At 43.3% G+C, this 20,357-nt stretch overlaps 1 protein-coding gene across 1 annotated transcript in view; it reads left to right on the top strand.

The window, feature by feature from the left end:
- LOC138174728 (alpha-2,8-sialyltransferase 8E) overlaps positions 1–10,806 on the top strand; it is a gene marked incomplete at its 5' end in the record, with an annotated part of 26,766 nt that extends 15,960 nt beyond the window's left edge. Inside the window, 2 exons of the mRNA XM_069105038.1 lie at positions 734–826; positions 6,937–10,806. Of these exons, the coding sequence (XP_068961139.1) occupies positions 734–826; positions 6,937–7,405 (562 nt within the window). The remainder of the gene's footprint in view (positions 1–733; positions 827–6,936) is intronic.
- Between the last annotated feature and the right edge of the window lie 9,551 nt (positions 10,807–20,357).

Raw genomic sequence — 20,357 nt, forward strand, 5'->3', positions numbered from 1 at the left:
AAAGACAGTATCTGTCCTCTCTTCTACGATGTGCCGGGCACTGTGCTGAGGCCTGGAGAGACCAACATAAAAGAGAAAGACAGTATCTGTCCTCAAGGAACTTACAATCCAACTGGTGAAGACAACCCACAGAAGGAAGCAGAAAATGTGGGGGAGGGGGAAGGTAGGATGAAAAGGAAAGGAATCAAGAGTGATAGAGAAGGCAGAGGAGTCCCAAAGTGCAACCAGCTGAGAGAGGGGGAGATATCTGAGCTTAGCTGAGCTCCCTCCTTAAATAGAGGCTTTGTGTTCCTGGCTCTACCTTCCAATCAGCGGGTGGTGATGAGGTGGAGTCCCAGGCCTGGTGCAGGAGGGTGAGTTTTTTCCAATAATTAGCTTCCTGGGGCAGGGTGAGGTCCAAGAAATTGCCAAATAGTACAGTCAGGCAAGAAATTATTATTTCCCTTCCTCCTCGTACTCCCACCCCATCTTTCCCCTTCCAGCAGCTGTAGTTTGTCCTTCATTTTTTAAAGAGGATCAATGACATGACATAATGGGTGATGTCTTGGCTCACTCATTGGATTTCAGTGAGGCAGGGCTGTGCAAAATCATCAGCCTCACTCTCTCCTCCAGAGTCAGAGGAATCCAGTGGCAAAGACCAACATGACCTGTGATGGTCCCCAGTAGCTGCGCACAGAGCTGGTAAAGGGACTCATTTACTTCATCTTACTTTACTCTGTCATTTTCTCTGCAGGTGTAATCTACCCCCGATCTCAGAGAAGTATACTGGGGACGTTGGGGCAAAGACTGATGTTGTTACTGTGAACCCCAGCATCATAACAGAGAGGTTAGTCTGAGCCTTGGCTCGAGTTTAGATCTAGAAGGGACCTTAGAGTTCATCCAGTGAGATACCAACCTCCCCCTTCCCTGACCTAGAGGAGGCAAGTGACTTGTCCAAGTCCACACAGGTAAGTGTCAGAGGTGGAGTCTGAAATAAAATCCTTTAGCTCCAGTCAGTATTCTCTCTATTGAGAATAATGGAGACCTATGTATAATGCCACACCTGAGTATAATGTTACACTTAGGATCATTTTGAACCTTCAAGAATCTTTTATCAGCCACGGAGACTTTAATTAGCATATAGCACTTGCTCCTATATCCAAGAACCATAACATTTCCAATTGGGAAGAGACCCTAAAGATCTAATCCAATGCCCTCATTTTAAAGAAGGAACCACAGTAGAGAGGAAGTGACTGGCCCTAGGTCTGACCGATCCAATTAGTAGAAAAGAGACAAAAGGTTGTTCTCAGAAGTATATAGCGGCACTTTAGGGATACTGGAAAGTTTGTCTGCTTTAACGCTGAGATCCTGAGGACTGGTTAAAGACAGATCTATACTGAAGAGGAGTTAACTTACTCGCTCTCTTGACCTTGTCAGCCTCCCTTCTAGCTTTTTCTTTCTCTTCTTTATCTTCATTCTTCCTTTTTTTGTTTTGTTACTTCTTTCCCTTTTCTCTCAAGCCTTAAATCGTGGACAGGCTATTAAGCACCTCGTAAAAAGCAGGGGAGAAATGGTCTAATCTGAAAGATCAGAGTTGATTGCTAGTAAGTGTTAGGGAGATGAGTCACAGGGTCTCACAGTAAGAAGGGTCCATCTCAGAGGCCTCTTATCCAGCCCACACCTGAATCAGAATTCCCTCTGTGAGGCACTTAACAAGAGGCCATCCAGCCTTTGCTTGAAGACTTCTAGTGAGGGGAATCCCGCCACCTTTTGAGGCAGCCCGTTCCATTTTGGGGTAGTTTTCATTGTTATAAAGGTGAAATCTGCCTGTAGGGCCAAGCAGAACAAGTCTAATTTATCTTCCATACTACAGCCAGTCCTTGGCATTTATTAAGCACCTACCAGGTATCAAGGGCAGCCAGATAGCTCAGTGGATACAGTGCTGGACCTGGATTCAGGAAGACTCATCTTCCCGAGTTTAAATCTGGCCTCAGATACTTACTAGCTGTGTGACCCTGGGCAAGTCACTCAATCCTGTTTGCTTCTTTCCTCACCTGTAAAGTGAGCTGAAGAAGAAAATGGTAAACCACTCCTGTATCTTTGCCAAGAAAACTCCAAATGGGTTGATGAAGAGTCAGAAATGTTGGGCCAGCTAGGTGGCACAGTGAATAGAGCACTGGCCCTTAAGTCAGGAGGACCTGAGTTCAAATGTGACCTCAGACACTTAACACTTACTAACCATGTGACCGTGGGCAAGTCACTTAACCCCAATTGCCCCGCCCACCTCCCTCCAAAAGGCAAAAAAAAAGTCATACATGACTGAAAAACAGCTAAAAAACCCAACAAGGTATTAGGTACTGTGCTGAGCACTGACCTTCAAATACTTGAATAAGCCATCATGTCCCCAGCTAAGTTGTCTTTCCTCTTGGCTAGATATTCCTATTTCCTTTGAGCCATCCTACCATCTTGTGTGTCCCCTGGAGGTATTTATTCTAAAGTGTGGTGCCCCAAACTGAACATAATACTCCAGATATGCTCTGGGCAAGGCAGAGTATGAGGGACTATCCCCTCCCTTACTCTGGACATTGCCTCTACTAATGGACTCTCATCCTTTTGCTTTCCATGGCAAGCACACCATTTCCTCTTCCAGCTCATTTTACAGATGAGGAAACTGAGGCAAACAGGGGCAAATGACTTGCCCAAGGTCACACAGCTAGCAAGTGTCTGAGGCTGGATTTGAACTTAGGTCTTATTGACTCCAGGCCCATTGCAACCAACCATTTTGCCACCTAGCTGCCCCATGCTGCAGATATGGACAGCATAAAGTTGGGAGGGATAGTTAACATAGTAGATAAAGAAAGTCAGGATCCAAAAAGATTTCAGTGGGTCATCACACTGGACAGAATATTTTTATATTCTTTTTTTTTTAGATGAAACTTAATAGTATCAAATGTGAAGCTCTACACTTGAGTTTTAGAAAGCACCTGCACAAATATAGACTGGAGAGGGAAAGACTAAACCACAGTTCATGTGAAATCAGGCTTTTAATAAACTGTAAGCTCAGCTTGAGTAAATATAGAGTAAATAGAGCAAATACAGTATCTTTGCCAAGAAACCCCCCAAAAAGAGGTCATGAAGAGTTGAACATGATTGAGAAATGACTAAACAACAGCAACCTTTGGCAAGCATAGCAGATGTGCCTCCATCCAAATCACTGACAATCAGTCAGTCAGTCAACATTTACAAAGTGCCTACTATGTTCTGGGCACTTTGTTAAATTCTGGGGATACCAAAGGTGCAAAAGACAGTCCCGAGAGCTCACAATCTCATGACAAAACTGTTTATAGCATCACAGGACCAAGGACAGATCTCTAGAGCACTCCACTAGAGGCTTCCCTCCAAGATGGCATTGATCCCTTATTGGCCATTCAAAAATGTTTAGTAAGGAATCTGTACTCATGATGATTTGGAAGCTACTAAGAGAGAGGCCTAGAGGGATTACATCCTCCATGACTGAAAGAGCTGGCAGGTATGATTTCTTTGTCATCATCAGTGATTGCTGTGTGATCAAGGGGAAGAGGAGAGGGGCCACAGGATGGCATAAAGGTAAATGTTATTTTAATGTTCAAACTAGAGAAGAGAATGGAGTCTTCACATTGTAGGTCAGCACACTTGACTTTGATTCCCAGCAAAATTCTGGAATGTACTATTAAAGAGAAGGTCCATGAACATCTAGAAAAGGAAGGAGTGATCACAAAGCTCTCGCATGACTTCATAAGAAGAGGTCCTGCCAGACTAAGCTAATTTACTTTTTTTTTTTGGCAGTTACTAAAATACATAGAGAGGTGACCTCAAAGTCATGAAGACCTGAGTTCAAGTTCCACTTCTGACATATACTGGTCTGACTATATGACCCTGGGAAAGTCATCTTTTCAATGCTTTAGACAACTTTCTGAAAAGGTGCCAATCTGCTTTGATGGATGGAGTTTCCTCATCTGGGAGTTCTCTAAATAAGGAAAATCACAGATTTGGTCCCTATCCTTACTAGACTGATAGATACAGAGACTATGTGGCTATAGTATATATACCTAGGTTTTAGAATTCTGTCATGCTACCATTGTGGAAAAGATATATAAGATAGTATATGATATATAGATAGTATATGTAGTATATAGTGCCAAGATATATAAGATAGTATATGATATGGGCAGGTAGGTGTTGCAAGGGGTAGAGAGTCAGGTCTGGAGTTAGGAAGACTCATTTTTCTGAGTTCAAATGCAGCCTCAGACACTTACTGTGTGACCCTGGGCAAGTCCCTTAACCCTGTTTGCTTCAGTCTCCTCATCTGTAAATTGAACTGGAGAGGGAAATGGCAAACCACTCCAGTATCTTTACCAGGAAAACCCCAAAATGGGGTCATGAAAAGTCAGACACTACTGAAAATGACCAAACCAAAACAATGAGATACAATATAATACAATAAACATTTATTAAGCACCTACTATATGCCAGACACTGTGCTAAGCTCTGGAGACACAAATAAGGAAAAGAGAGATAGTCCTTGCTTTTCTGTAGTTTATCATCGAATAGGGGGAGACAAAACACAAAAGGAAATTAAAAATGGAGGGAGGAGGAAATAGCCAACACAAAGGCATAATGATGATGTAATTGAATAAAAGAAGTGCAGCCGGTGATCAAAGAAGAGTTGGCTGGGCTTCCAAACCCTCTTTCAATGGAAGCTTTGGGAGAATTTTTTTTACTCCATCTTCCAATCAGAGGGACAGAGGCAACTGAGATCTGAATACCAAAGCTAATACAATTTCCCTGGCGATGAGTTTTTCCTGGGGGGGAGGGTATGATGATGATAAAGTTGAACCCGAGGGTACAACTAGTGAAAAATGAGAAATAGACGATTAGTGGATGTCGGGACCAGTTGATTGGCTGGACCCAAAGAGTGGTTGGTCATCAATAGGTCTATTTCTTTGGAAGATCTCCAAACAGGATCTGATCTCAGTTCTGTGCTCTGTAGCACTCTCATGAATGACTTCGACGGCACATTTGTCCAGATTTGCAGTGGATGCACATCTAGAAGGGCTGATGAGAGAAAACCTTGGCTATAGAGCCTGAAGACAAACTTAAGGACAAAACTGAAACCTCTGACTCCAGGTCGATCCCTAATGTCCTAATGCTCCTCTGAAGTCTCAGAGCACCGATCATTGGCTCCATTCACCATTCATGGCTTCTATTACCTAGTCTCATGTTGTTAGTTATCTTTTTTTTAGAGAAGACCTGTGATTACATCGGTAAAGAAATTCACCCTCTTCCAGGGTAGGCAGCACCTGCTCTGCGAGTTAGAGGCTTTGAGAACTGCCTAAAGATAGAAAGGGACTTGCCCAGGGTGACACAGCCAGTTTGTGTCAGAGGAAGGACTTAAAATAGGTCTTCCTGGCTTTGGGGCCAGCTCTCACCCCCCTCTACCACATTATTTGTGTGAAGTAGAGAAAATAATACCACATACTAGAGGTCAGCAATCTTGACTTTGCTTCCCAAAACTTTGAATCAGGAGACCTGGTTTCTAATCTTTTGTGCAGGAAGAGGAAAGAGACAAGGCCACAAATAAAGAACTCACCTTTATGTAGAAACCTAAGATTTGCAAAGTGCTTTCCTTACAGTGACTCTGTGAGATAGTATAATTTCCGTTACACAGGGGAGGACACTGAAGCTCATGGGGAGTCTGCCCGGAGGTACCTGATTAGTGAGTGTTAGGGCTGGGCCTCCCTGACTTTAAGAGGTGAGGAAGCCAAGGCTCAGAACAATGAAGTTAATTGCTTCCCACCATACAGCTGTTTTAGCAGGACATAGAGTTAGAACTGGAATCAATTAATCAATCCACAAACAAATCTTGCTGTGTTGCAGGCACTGTATGAGCCTGCAACACAGCACTCCAAGAGCCTATATTCAAAAAGGGAATGCAAAAAAAACACCCAGACCTTTAGGGCGGCCAGGTGGAGCAGTGAGTAAGAGTACTGGCCCCAGTGTAGGGAGACCTGGGATCAAATCCGGGCCAAGATACTTAGTACCACACCCAGAAATAACTGGTCCTGTAACCTTGAGCAAGTTACTTAACCCCAATTGCTTAAAAAAAAAAAAAAGGGAATGCAAATACATATGAAAGAAGATACAGAATAAATATGCATTTCTTTAAGTACAAATGCTATTAGAAAGGAAGGACTCTAGCAGGTGGGGGGATGAGGGATCTTGTAGAAGGTGCACCTTGAGCTGTACATTGAAGAGAGGAATTTTAGGAGGTGGAGGAGAGGAGGGAGGGCATTCTAGGTGTGAGGCCTAGAGAAAGGAGGTGGAAGGTCCCTCAAAGGCCATCTAATACAACATCTTTATCTGACAGATAAAGAAATTGAGACAGAGAAGTTAATTGATCTGCCCAAGGTCATATAGGTGGTAAGCACCGGAACTAGGGTTTGAACCAAGATTCTCTGGCTCTAAATCCTGGGCTTTTTTTCTGCTGTACCATGATGTCTTCTCCTCTAGAAAAGATAAGGAGAGCAAGGATTTGCACCTAGATTGTCCAAATTCCCTAAAAGAGTCTTCTTTACATTATGACCAGGAGCCAACCCAGGTCAGCCTGGTTTAATTTATAACCTCCTTTATAAGATCTTAGCAGTCTAGAATGTTGAGGCAAATCTAGGGAGATGTGGGCACGGTGAACAGAGCACTGGCCCTGGAATCAGGAGGACCTGAGTTCAAATCTGACCTCAGACACATAACACTTACTAGCCATGTGACCTTGGGCAAGTCACTTAACTCCAACTGCCCTGCCCTCCCTCCTCCAAAAAAAAAAAGTAAATCTAGGGAGATGACGTCTAATTAGGATAAATGAAAATTCTATCATTTCTTTAGATGTTTTCCACCTTGCTCAGTCTCTCTGCTCTTCCCCAGGTTCCACAAGCTGGAGAAGTGGAGACGACCTTTCTACCAGGTGTTGCAGGTCTATGAGAATGCCTCAGTGCTTCTTCCCGCCTTCTACAATACCCGGAATACCGACGTTTCCATCCGGGTCAAGTATGTGCTGGATGACTTTGAGTCCCCGCAGGCGGTCTACTATTTCCACCCTCAGTATCTGATCAACGTGTCCCGCTACTGGCTCAACCTTGGTGTGCGTGCCAAGCGCATCAGCACGGGCCTCATCCTGGTGACGGCGGCCCTGGAGCTCTGTGAGGAGGTCCACCTGTTTGGCTTCTGGGCCTTTCCCATGAACCCCTCGGGACTCTTCATCACCCATCACTACTACGACAACGTGAAGCCTCGCCCTGGCTTCCACGCCATGCCATCCGAGATCTTTAACTTTCTCCACCTGCACAGTCGGGGCATCCTCCGAGTCCACACAGGCACCTGCAATTGCTGCTGAAGAGGCAGGCAGCTGGCTGGCCTGTCTTTCCAGCCCTCTCCCCTCTTCTTTCCTTCCAGCATCAGAGGACAGCAGGGAAATATGCTGCGGAGAAGAGGGCCAAGCCCAGCACTTATGCAATAGTTTTTGAAGAGCGGGGCCATATCTGCCAGGGCTTCATACCTCCTGCACTCTGGGGTGGGTGGGCAAGAAAATGGGGAAGTGGGGTAAAGTCACCCCTGTTGATAAGTGTTACCCCTCTTTGTCCTCAAGCCACCCGTGTGCCCAGTGGGTCAGAGCCCGGGAGAAAGCTTTCGGCTTGTCCATTGCCTGAGCAAGGAGGGGAGCCCTGGAATATGCACATTGCCGCTAAATTTTAGCCATTGAGTGAGCACAAGCTGTCACGGCTATTTCACAGCTTCAGAAAATCACGAAAGGGGAGCAGGCAGGAGGAAGGACGTTAAGCGCGCGTGGGATTTCTTTCAATGGTTGGCTTTTCTGAATTTGGTGATGGGTGTTTAGTGATTTTTCGATATTGATCATAGAGCCATAGAATATTGTAGCTCAGTTGGACCTTGGAGACTGTCCTGTCCAACTGTCTCTTTTTATGAGGCAGAAATTGAGGCCTAGAGAAGGTGACCTTGCTCAGGGTCACCCAGCCAGACTAACTTCACTCTTTTGCCATAGTAGGATCTGGTTCAGGGCTTACCTGTTAGATAGGCTCTTTGTCTAAATGGGTAATTTTGTTTGTTTTTTTTTTTTTTCCTAGGACTAAACAAACTTTATTTTCTTCTCAGTGCCTACAGGCTTAACTTTGGGTTTGAAATGTGAGAAAGGAAATAAGCCAGATCAGCCAGCTAAACTAAGATTTCCAAGGCCAGTGTTACAAACTCATTAAGAGCATAGCAGCTCATTTTCTCATCTGCCTTCTTGTTCTCAGCTCCATTTCAGCCAGGGGATATTTATTAGATATATTTGGATGCCTTGGAGTGTCAACTAACAGCTCTAAAGTGAACAATTTAATGCCTCCAGACCCTAAAGAGCCTGACCTCACATGGGCTGGCTTGGTGGGACGAGTTAGTTTTGTCTGTTAGACACCAGCATTATTAACACTTCTTTTGGGTCTTGCTAAAGGACAAGGAAGAAATCCTAAAGACCGATTCCCTATCTTTCAGATTGATAATCTTCAGGGATCAGACCCAGAGGGTTTGAGCCATGGATATGGAGCCTGATAGAAGTTAACTGTGGTTATGTGCTAGTATGTAAACACAATGTTTGTCTCCTGCCTATGACTTGTACCATTCCTCCCTCCTCCCTCTCCCCTGCCCCACTTTGGGGTTGCTGTATGTGGAATAGACCCCTTGTCAATTGCCTTAGAACTTAGATATCCCATCACAGACTTGTAAAATGTCAGAGCTGGAAGGGACCTTAGAGCTTGTTTAGTCTGGCCCTCTCATTAGATAGAAGAATCAACTTGAGGTCCAGAGAGGGGTAGTAATTTCCTCAAGGTCACACAGTTGGTAAGTGGTGGACTCTAGATTAGAATCCAGCTCTGGCTGCTTTCCTTAGGGAAGCCTCTGGCCCTTTCTTCACCACTGGTGACTCAGTCCTGGGTCCATGTGTTCTTCCTCCACACACATCCTTTCTGGCCAGGTTTAAACCCTGTGTCCTGGAGAAGGATTTTCAGAGATCTCCCCTCTATCCTGGCTGCCCTTGAAATCCTCTTGCCCTATATTCTGCAGAGGGGACTGCTCCTTCTTTCATGAGACCCCAGATACTGCACCCGCTCTCTGGGTGCACAATAAGAAAAGGTAAGGCCTTGTATTTGTACAGGGATTTCTGCTTTTTCAAAGTGCTTTCATATCTCTTCAGGGCTGCCCCTAGAATACAAAGAATTGGAGTGATGGCCCTGGGGTCTGTGCTTTGAGGGTCCCACATGGCTGCAGGGAACAGGTGGTTGGGCAGGGTTTCAGGGAGGCACCTCATAGGGGAGAAAGGCTTGGCCAACCCTGCCATCTGGTGCTTTAAAAGACTAGAGGCTCCTAATCATCCCACCCACCTATGAACCCTTCCCCATTCAGCACCAGGGTGGTCTGGGGCTAAATGCCTATCCCCACTCCTCCTTGAGGCTGCATGGCTTCCTTTTGTGACTTTTCTTCTCCATTTTCTCTTCAACAGTGCCCTTGATGGCCACTATAACTTGATTTCACTTGTGTATAAATACTGGGAGAAGAGAGAATCCATATATGGGATTTTCCCGAGGCCATATCTGTCCAGGGATATAGTTCTCTGTTCATTGTCTTAGTTTGTTACTGAAACCATATTGTGAGTTAGATACAGCAGGTGTTATTGTCCACATTTGACAGATGGGGAAACTGAGGTCAAGTGGCTTCCTCAATTCTGACATTTTGTAATGGGTATGATTGGTATAGAATGGGGGTAACTTCATTGAGTTGATTAGGGTCAAGGTCAGGGCATGGGATGAAACATAATTCTTCCACCACACTTTATATGATGGCAACTTTGCTTTAAAGACAAATGAGGGTACTGAGCATATGAGGGCAGGCATCTTCCTTAACCCAAATGGTGGGATGGCAGGCAGATAGGAACCAGATGCTATTTTTACCATGCTTGATAATGGAGGTAGGAAAGAGCTTAACCAAGAATTGCACATACCATTCTTTAGCTATCAGGATGTGGTACCTAGTGTCATTTTTTCCCCCAGTAGTGGGAGATGGGATTTACAGAGAGCCATCCACACTCTCTAGTCTTAGGACCAGTAAAGTAGCACACTCTTGTGTGATGGTGAGCAAATATTAGAGATCAATTTATGTCCAAGGTTGGAGTCAATGTGTAACCCTTAGGTATGGTGCAGTCTGGACAGAGCTGGAGGTAGAGGTTAACATTTGCCATCATTAAGATCAGGGTTGGTTGCAGCTTCTTAGATATGACTGCTCTAATAGTTGCTACTGCTAAAACAACAATGCCTGGGTTGGCCCAGGGGCCAGGCTTGCCCTGCCCTTGTCTCAGGATCACTGAAGGAACACAATATTTAGCACAAGGAAGCTTTTTATACTTTTCTCCTCCCTTATTTAAATAATAGTAATAATATTAACCATTCAGTGATTGAAAGACACTGTGGCCTAGTGAATAGATAACCGATCTTAGACTAAAGAAGATGCAGGTTCAAGTCCTCCCTGTCCTTCACCAGTGGACAGTATTCACTCTGTCTGCAGGACAGTCTCAGTAGCTTTTTGGAAGCAGCACTTGTGGAGGCAGAGAGAGACTAAGAGGATTGCTGGTGGCCACTTTGAATTGCCCAGGACTTTTGAGACCTGCCCCCGGAGCTGCCAAGGACTGAGGAGACATGACTGTTTTGCTGGTACTTTGTCTGTCTGTTTTGATGTTGTTTTGCCAGATCTGTCCACTGGTGAAAGACAGTCCTGTTGTTGCAGAAGTTTGGGAACCTGGCTGTTGGTTCAGAGCTCCTGAGACTGTCCTGCAGACAGAGAGTGAATACTGTCCACTGGTGAAGGACAGTGCTGTTGTTGCAGGGGTACTCTTTGCCGACTACGCCATAATGTAACGTAATGCCAAGGAAAGGCAACTTCCCAGGTTCAGAATGCCAGCATAGGTGCTCTCCATTTTATTCAGTGACAAATTAAGAACAGAGAAGATCAAAACATGACATCATTCAAAATGCAGCATTTACCAAGTGTGATTAAGTAACCTCCAAGTACTACCCCACCCCAGGACCTTCCATTCATTCGATCATTTACAAAGTCCCTGTTCTAAATACTACTCCACCCCTAGGCTATACCTTCATTTAGTCCATCACAAAGCCCCTCTTCTCAAATGGAGATTAGTTTCCAATCATAAGTAAAGCACATTCATTTGTTCAATCATAGAACATAAAAAGGTCAAAAGTTCCCCACCCTTGGATCACAATTGAATCTACCCCAGAGTTACAACAAACTTAAGCACAGCATTTAATACCCAAATGGAGGTCTTTTCTTCGTCTTGACAGGAGGCAAGTTCTCAGCAATCTTTGTTCCCGGGAAGACAAAGCTTAGCAAGGCCACAAGATACATTGCCAGTCTCTTCATTAATTCATCCTCTGTCTGCAGAACAGTCCTAGGACCCCTGAAAACATTAGCAAAACCCTCTCCCAGGATTTCTGTAAACATACAACAAGAAAATCCTTCCTCAGGGCTTCTGAACCAACAGAAAGGTTCCCAGACCCCTGCAACAACAGCACTGTCCTTCACCAGTGGACAGTATTCACTCTCTGTCTGCAGGACAGTCTCAGGAGCTCTGAACCAACAGCCAGGTTCCAGAACTTCTTCAACAACAGGACTGTCTTTCACCAGTGGACAAATCTGGCAAAACAACATCAAAACAGACAGACAAAGTACCAGCAAAACAGCCATGTCTCCTCAGTCCTTGGCAGCTCCGGGGGCAGGTCTCAAAAGTCCAGGGCAATTCAAAGTGGCCCTCAGCAATCCTCTCAGTCTCTCTCTGCCTCCACAAGTGCTGTTTCCAAAAAGTTCTTCTGCCCCTCTCTCTCTCTCCAAATCTACGTCCCCAGTTCAGGACTTTCTTTTCACGTCAACAAGTCCATCCCACAGATGGGATTAACAAACTCTGGGTTTTAACACAATCAATTTGAAAACCAAGCCGATACAGGGGGATCTTTATATTCCATTACTATCACAAGTTGTCACTGTCATCATCATTATCATAATATTTTACATCTGTTTAGTGCTTTATGCTTCTCAACTCCCAAATAAACATCATAAATTATGTGATGCTCACTACAGCCCTTTACAAATAGGGGAAAGGTATTATTCTCCTTACTTTTACACACAGAAAACTGAAGTATAGGCTAGCTGAGTGAAGGGTCTAAGGATTCATAAAGCAAGTCACATTTGCCAATCAACAAATATTTATTTGACGCCTACTAAATGTAAGACATTGCTATGGATGCTGTGAGGATGCAGAGATGCAGAGGACATAGAACCATTTACTGCTCTCATGGAGCCTATGGTCTAAGGCAAGAGACAAGATGTACCTACACACATCAGAAAAAGAAAATAGTGCAATGTCAGGTATGATGGCTGCAAATAATTGGGACACATGAAGCTTGGGAGCTCAGAGGCAGGAAAGCCCTGGGCCAAGGTAGACATTTGTTGAAAAAATATTTATTGAGAGCTTAGTGCATGCATGGTTAGGGGAGACTTCACTGAGGATGGAGGACTTCATTTAGCACAAGGAGAAGTAGGATTTGGAAAAGGGGGGGGCAATATTTTACACGGGGGAAACAGCATGAATAAATGCCCAAAGATAGGAGTAAGCATGATATCCTGGGGCAATGAGGCTCTGGTCTGTCTGAATCGTGGGGCATGTACAAGGAAAAGAATGTGAGTCAATAGGAGAGCTGGGACTATAGCTCAGGCCTCTCGTCTCCCAGTTCCAATGCTCTGCCCACTACATTCTGTAGGTTGAATAGCACAAAGGTTGGAATCAAGAAATTAAACAGAATTGGGACACTGGACTTCACAAGGTAAAATCCTTTTCCCTTTCCATGTGTTCCTTCCTCATAAACTAGCATAGAAATAAGCCATTATGAGAACTAGGTTCCTACCTCTGCCCCATCTTGTACTGTTCCCAGGTTTCTCTCCCTCAGGGAGTGGATCCTTGCACCAGTGGTGAGGGAGAGGGTGCTACAGGAAGTATTTGGCTGGGTCTGGTATTTCAAAGTTCTGCACTAGATTTTCTAGCATCAGTATCTCGATAGACAACTTTTGCTGTAGAAGGTATTAGAGTTTTAGTAAAATAAGGAAAATACAATCTGGCAATTCAGAATTATAGGTAATACCTATGAGAATCCATAAATAGGTAAGGAAATGGCCTCTCTCACAAAGTCCATGTACTGTCACTGAAAAGAGCCTGTCACTAAATTATAGGGTAGCAAAATGACCAGTGAGTTAGCAAGACGAGATTAAATTGTGTCTTTTTTCTTCTGTTTAAGAAGATAAAGATATAGTAGTCCATTTTAAGGAAATTTCAAAATGGTCAAAATAAAGAAAAAAAATGTGTGTTTAGAGGGCAAGTTTCATTTATACATGATATTGGTTGATTTGCCAAGGAAGATTCCTGCTCTCAGGACTGTATGTGTGTGTGTGTATATATATATATATATATATATATATATATATATAAGCTAATTTTAACTTGCACTCTACTCCTGAGAATCAGCCCTTAGAAGGGAGAAGATTTTGAGTGGGCACTTTGCCAAGAGGGAGAGAATGTATTCTCATTTTATCTACTCACACTTCTTTCAGGGAAGATTTTGGACTGACAAGATGCTGGCACCGTGCATCTTCCCTCCTCCTCTTTTTCCACCTCTGCTCCCAATGCCGGTCCCAAATTTGTGCTGAGTTTGAAGGGGAAGAAACACGTAGAAGCCAGGCTGGCTTCTGAGGCTGGTCCTTTTACCTGAGGAGTGCTGATTAATAGCAATCCCTTATATTTATGTTTGTAGCCTTTTACATTTTTCATTTCCAGTATCTCATCTGATCTTTCCAATAATCAGTGAGGTAGAAAGGACATGCATTATTTTTTTTTTAAAGCAATTGGGGTTAAGTAACTTGCTCAAGGTTACATGGCCAGTTATTATTTCTGGGTGTGGTGCTGAGTATCTGAGCCCGGATTTGATCCAGGTCATCCCGACACTGGAGCCGGTGCTCTTACTCGCTGAGCCACCTGGCTGCCCCTAAGCAATTGGGGTTAAGTAACTTGCTCAAGGTTACACGGCCAGGTGTTTCTGGGTGGGTGCTAAGTGTCTGAGCCCGAGATTCGATCTCCAGGTGTTCTCAACACTAGAGCCAGTGCTCTTACTCGCTGTGCTACCTGGCCGCCCCGAGGACATGCATTATTCTCATTTTATAGGCAGATTCCCAGGATCATAGGTTATAAAAGCTGGAAGAAACCTTAAAGGTAAAGGAAAGCTTCTTCATTTTAAGGATGAGGTACCAGAACTATAATCCCCCTGTGTTCTCCTGCATAGTCCAATACTCTGCACTATACCATGCTGGTACCCCAGCAGACTCCCTACATTGTTACTTGCTCTGTCAAGACCATGGGCCATGCACTTGGTGTCAGAGGGAACAGGCTCATTTACTGGATGGATGAATGTGTTTTGCTCATGGGAAAGAGTGCACATAGAGTCCATGTTAGCAAAGTTGATACCCAAGGCAGATAATAATAATAACAGTAACAATATTTTGTATCTGCGATAGCACTTTATCCTCTTTCTGGCATTCATTTGATCCTCATGATGTCCTTGTGATATATGAAGGGCAGGGATTATCATCCTCGTTTTAAAGAGGGGGAAACTGAGGCAGAAAGAGGTCAAATGTTCAAGTTCATGTTCTTGGGTCTGAAACCCAAGAAAATAGATTATCTAGTACCTAGTCTGGTACTCCTACCAATACCTAATGAGGATTGAGACTGGTGAAACAAAGAAAGATTTGTCATTAATGTTAGTGATATTGAAGTGGATTGGGGTAGGCCTGTGATATTAAATGCAGGGAGACTAATTTTTAGCCACTCAAGTTTGAGAAGGTTTTTTTTTGGGGGGGGGGGGGCTCACACTTGGCCTATTCTACCTCCAGAGATAGGTTTCTAGATTGTTTGCTGAGGGGCAGGAGTGCTCTGAAGGAGTTATCTTGAAACAGTTGTCTAGGTTTGTGTTAATCTTTGACCTTTGGCTGCCCTAAGTTTGGTGTGATGCCAATAATTTCACAAAGTAAGAGTGTATTTGAGAAAACAACCAATGCAACTGGGATTGTTGTAGGAATGAAGTTGGGAGGCAGTGCAGCCATGGTCCTGAATGGACAGCTCACAATGGTTTCTTACCAGTGTGCCTCTTGAGCCAGCAATCTCCGCAACCTCTCAGCTTGGGGTCCTAGTAAACCAGGAATGTGGTTAGGCTGAGCCATCACATTCTCACAGACTAGCTCAAATCTCAGGACTGGTGACCCTTAGGCTTGGGGTAGTTCATAGGAAAAAGAGAATTCCTTACCTCCTCCCATCACCTGCCAGCCAACATGGCCCATGTTGGAGCCAGATCTAGTACTCAGCCTTGGGGGCTGGCTGCCACAGTGTTCTCCACCATGAGGTATGATTCTAACCTCAGTCTGCTCTTGTTTCTGGCTACTTTTGAGAAAAGACAACTTTACCGGGGTTGATTTAGATGGCATCAGAGCTGCCTCAGTAGGGCGAACTCTGTTGCATGTTGTGGTTCCCTTTCTAGATTTGTCTGAATGTTCCTTTAGAAAGCCATATCTCTTCTTTAAAAACCTTTTTTTGGTTTAACTGTGATATATATGTATACATATAAATATATATTTTAAAGAAATCTATCAGTTAATCTCAGTGACTGTCAAAAATGGGTTGTTCTGTAGTATGGTTTCTAGTTGATGCAAAAAAACCCTTCAAACCCAAAATAAAATTTAAAAAAATCCCTGAAAACATGCAAGAAAAAGTTGTGTGAGCATAAGTTCCAGTGGAAATACTGGAACCCTCCTTAACTGGTGGTATATACTCTGTGTGGTTCCCTTCCCCTCATTTCCTGCTGAATATTTAGCCTCTGAGTCCCATGAGGATGGGTACTGTTACATCTGACTCATGCCTGAGTGGGCTCTTTGTGGCTGCAGAAAGTGAGGCTGTCACAGTGCTGGGCCCTGTGGATTCTTACTTCCCTGCAATTTGTCTGTCCCCAGTTCTCCCCCCACTCCCTCTACTCCCTAAATGAGAGGCCTTTCCTGGTGAAGAGGAGAAATGACACTTGTGATGATGTTTCCTTCAACAGAAAGCGATGCTCCTATGAAGTGGAAGAATTGGGTCTGTTTATGGACCCTAGACTTTTGCTAAGAATAAGCCTCTCTTTATTTATTAGTGTTTTTTAGGGGTTGGGAGAAGTTGAAGGAAAGAGTTTATCCTATTTAAAGGGAAACAGGAAGCCATTGTATCTATCTTACTTTCCTAAAGATTTTTGTTTCCCGGAGCCCGTTTGCAAAAATCTTCCTGTGTGATATTAACTCAGAAGTGTGATCCTGAGGCCTGGTACTGCGAAAGCCATGCCTAAAATTGTAATCAGGGTATTTTTGCTTCTGTCACTGTGTTTGAAAGGCCATTAATTCTACCTAATAAACTGAATCCCAAAGTTTCATCTGCAAAGAGAACTATGAATCTGGTCACTTGTGTCTCCCATAGATACTCAACACTATCAACCCTTACTGTTTACTGGGGTGGCATGGGGTGTGTAGGGGGACAGATAGCTGAGTCTGTGAATCAGAGTATTTCCTTTCTATTCCCTGGTATTCCATTACTCTGGGAGGAAATACTGTATGGGAAACTGAAGCCTGTGGGGGACTGATATACTCAAAGTGTGTGTTCATATATATATATATGTATGTTAAAACATGTGTATGAACATACTTTTGTGAATACTTGAAACATTTGAGATTTTGGAAGAAACTCTCTATGTGAGAATCCCCTCTATCAACCAGGCTATGACTTAGAAAAACATGCCTAGTAGGGATAGAGTACCTAGCAGCACCTAAAACACATAGAAGTTAAGTGACTTTCCTAGGGCCACACAATAATTTTCAGAGTTGAGATTTAAACCCATCTTCATGACCATGATGCTAAAGCTAGATCTCTAGCCAATAAGCCATGCTGCCCCTACTAAAGAAATACATAGAATTAAATGAACATTTTTGATTGTGTGAATGAGTGGATAAATGAATTGCTGAAAGACCCTTTGGAGGTTTGAAGGGAATTATTGGATTGAGTGTAGTGATGTAGCTAAGGAGACATGGGCTGTAGTGGTGTCTCACATCTAATCAATCAATAGGGTTTATGGAACACCTCTTGTGTGCCCATCTCTGTGGCAGATGCTGTGTGGGATGCAGAGAAGTAGCTATGTATTGAAGCCAGCTCACATAGGCTTGAAAGAAAGAACCACTTGTTAAATTTTCAGTGTGAGCATTTACACCTTGGAAATAAGTGGCACAGGGCAGCTAGGTGGCACAATGGATAGAGTTCCAGACCTGGATTCAGGAAGACTCATCTTCCTGAGTTGAAAATTGGCTTCAGAGACTTACTAGTTGTGTGACCCTGAGCAAGTCACTCAACCATGCTTGCCTCAGTTTCCTGATCTGTAAAATCAGCTGGAGAAGGAAATGGCAAAACACAGCAGTATCGCTGCCAAGAAAACCCCAAATGGGGTCAACAAAGAGTCAGACATGACCGAAACAACTGGACAACAATAACAAATCAGGGATTGGTTTATTATTTTGTTGATCATATAGACTTAAGAAGATGAAGGAGAAAATGTTAAAAATGCATATTCAACTTAAGGTGTGCCCTGTGTACATTTTTATTTATTTTTTTTAAAAGCAATCGGGGTTAAGTAACTTGCTCAAGGTTACACGGCCAGGTGTTTCTGGGTGGGTGCTAAGTGTCTGAGGCCGGGGGATTCGATTTCCAGGTCTATCTCAACACTGGAGCCGGTGCTCTTACGCGCTGTGCTACCTGGCCGCCCCCCTGTGTACATTTTTAAAAAAAAGAGTCAGTCCTTAAACTTTTCCCAGCACACAGTCTCTACCCTTGAAGAATTTATAGTCTAGTTGAGGAAAATCAACTGTTGAAGACAACAGTAATGATGGAATCATTCAAGACAGAATGAAATTAAGTGAGAAACTATGTGGAAATACCTGGAAACCTTTGATAAGTAGGGAAGACTTAAAACTGACATGGCAAACAGAAATGAGTTGTTCTACCCTCATGCAATGGCTGGCACAGAAGCGGTGCCCATTGGGTAAAGGGATATGGTGAAGAGAGATTCCTAGAGCCAGAAGGGACTTGGAGAAGTTACCTAGTCCTGAATTCCTACCAGGGTACACCTTATACTGCAAGTGAGGGGCATCCAGGAAGTGATCAAAATTCACAAGGATCAGTCACATTTACAGCCTGAGTTTTTAAACTCTCTGATGATTCTCCAGTTTCTTCCTGGGAACTTCCCCATTCCTAGTCTATCTCCTCTTGGCCAAGGTGTGATTAAGTCTTTTCTCTCTTTTCTTAGCCCAAAGTGGTGTTTTTAAGTTGTTGAATCCTTATCCCACTCTTTCAAGGATTTGCAATTTTGTTGGTTTGTATGCTCTCTACTAAGAGGTTCTTTTTTTTTTTTTTGCCTTTCTTTTCTTTGGAGGGGGAAAGGCAGGGCTATTAGGGTTAAGTGACTTGCCCAAGGTCACATGGCTAGTAAGTTTTAAGTGTCTGTTGTTGAATTTGAACTCAGGTCCTCCTGACTCCAGGGCTGGTGCTCTATTCACTGCACCACCTAGCCGCCCCTACTAAGAGGTTCTCAACCACTTTGTGTTTCATTGGCCATCTAGTGAAACCTATGAACCCTTCTCGGAATTATGTTTTGTTGTTCACATTCATCATTGAAAGAAATGCTAAATTTCAATTAGAAATTAGTTTTTGAAAAGAAGTTGTATTTTTTCCCCATTCACTTCCACAAACCCTCAGATCTATAAAAACCAAACCAAACCAGACCAAACTAAACCAAACCCTGGGTGTCTGTGGACCTCAGGTGCAGAATCTCTTGAACTAGACCAACATAGATTACAACTGTTCTCCACTTTACTTAATGGTTTCACAGAGTTCATAGGATTAAATCGCTGGAAGGGACCTCAAAGTTCTTCTAATCCCATCCTCCTAATTTGCATTTAAAGAAACCAAGGCCCAGAAAAGTTGAATGACTTACCCAAGAGACTCCTAAGGAATAAGTAGCAGAGCTGGGATTTGAACCCATGTGCTCTAACCCCCACTGCAGCAGCCTCTCCACTGTACCGAATGCCTCTTGTTATGGCCTAAGTAATTCATTGCTTTGTTACCAGCCTTCTGGTGATGAACCTATCTGAATTTAACCAGGATGATCCTCAGAGGACAGATCAATCTTTAAACTTGAAGTTTCATATGAATCTTTCAGTTTGTGATCCATGGACAGACCCTTCAAGGCCCCAGCCAGCATCACCTCCACACCATCATAAGGCATGACCTTAATAGAGAACTTTCCTGGATAACTAAGGGAAAAATAAAACCTAACAAAAGCATGGAAAAAAGGTGAACTTGCAGAGCTCAGAGTTCTTATTGGAACGCAGAGGTTCTTAACCTGTGGTCTCTGAACTTGTTTTTTTAAAAAGTATTTTTGATAATTTTATATCCCTATAATTAATTTTCTTTATAGCCCCGTGTATTTTATTTTATATGTCAATAATGTTATTCTGAGGAGGAGTCCATAGGCTTCACTGCAACATCTAAGGGGTCGATGAGAAACATAAAAAAAGGTTAAGAACTCTTGCCCTAAGATAATGATTGTTAGAACTTAAAGGGCACTAAGAATGTGTTTCTTGATCCAACCTTACCAAAAGAAACCCAGCTGTGAAAGATATTTGTCTTTCTTGCTTCTAAAGATTTTTTCCACAGGACTTTAGGCCAAATTTATATGGCAATCATCTCTTTTGTCCCTTTGGGAGACTTCTAAGTCCTATTCAACTAGGAAATTCAACTTTTTTACTTACTATTCTAAATAAGCAAGTAGGCCTAGGTTAGCTAGAAACCATGCAAATATCAGTCCTTTAAAAGACAAGGCAAAACCAACCAACCAAACAAACAAAAAGCCCCCAGAATCCTTTTGTCCTGTATAAATATACCTTTTTAATTGTTCCAATGGATTTCATGTCTATAACTTGTAGTCTTGTAGAATTGTTTGAGGACACTGAGATGAAATGACTTGCCTGGTTTTAAAGACATTTTCTCTTTCTCTCCTTTCCTTCCTTCCTTCCTTCCTTCCTTCCTTCCTTCCTTCCTTCCTTCCTCCCTTCCTCCCTTCCTCCCT

The sequence above is a fragment of the Petaurus breviceps genome, unplaced genomic scaffold (genome assembly GCF_028583685.1).
Source record: "Petaurus breviceps papuanus isolate PSGF00001 unplaced genomic scaffold, PetGlider_PUasm1.0 137, whole genome shotgun sequence".
Classification (NCBI taxonomy): domain Eukaryota; kingdom Metazoa; phylum Chordata; class Mammalia; order Diprotodontia; family Petauridae; genus Petaurus; species Petaurus breviceps.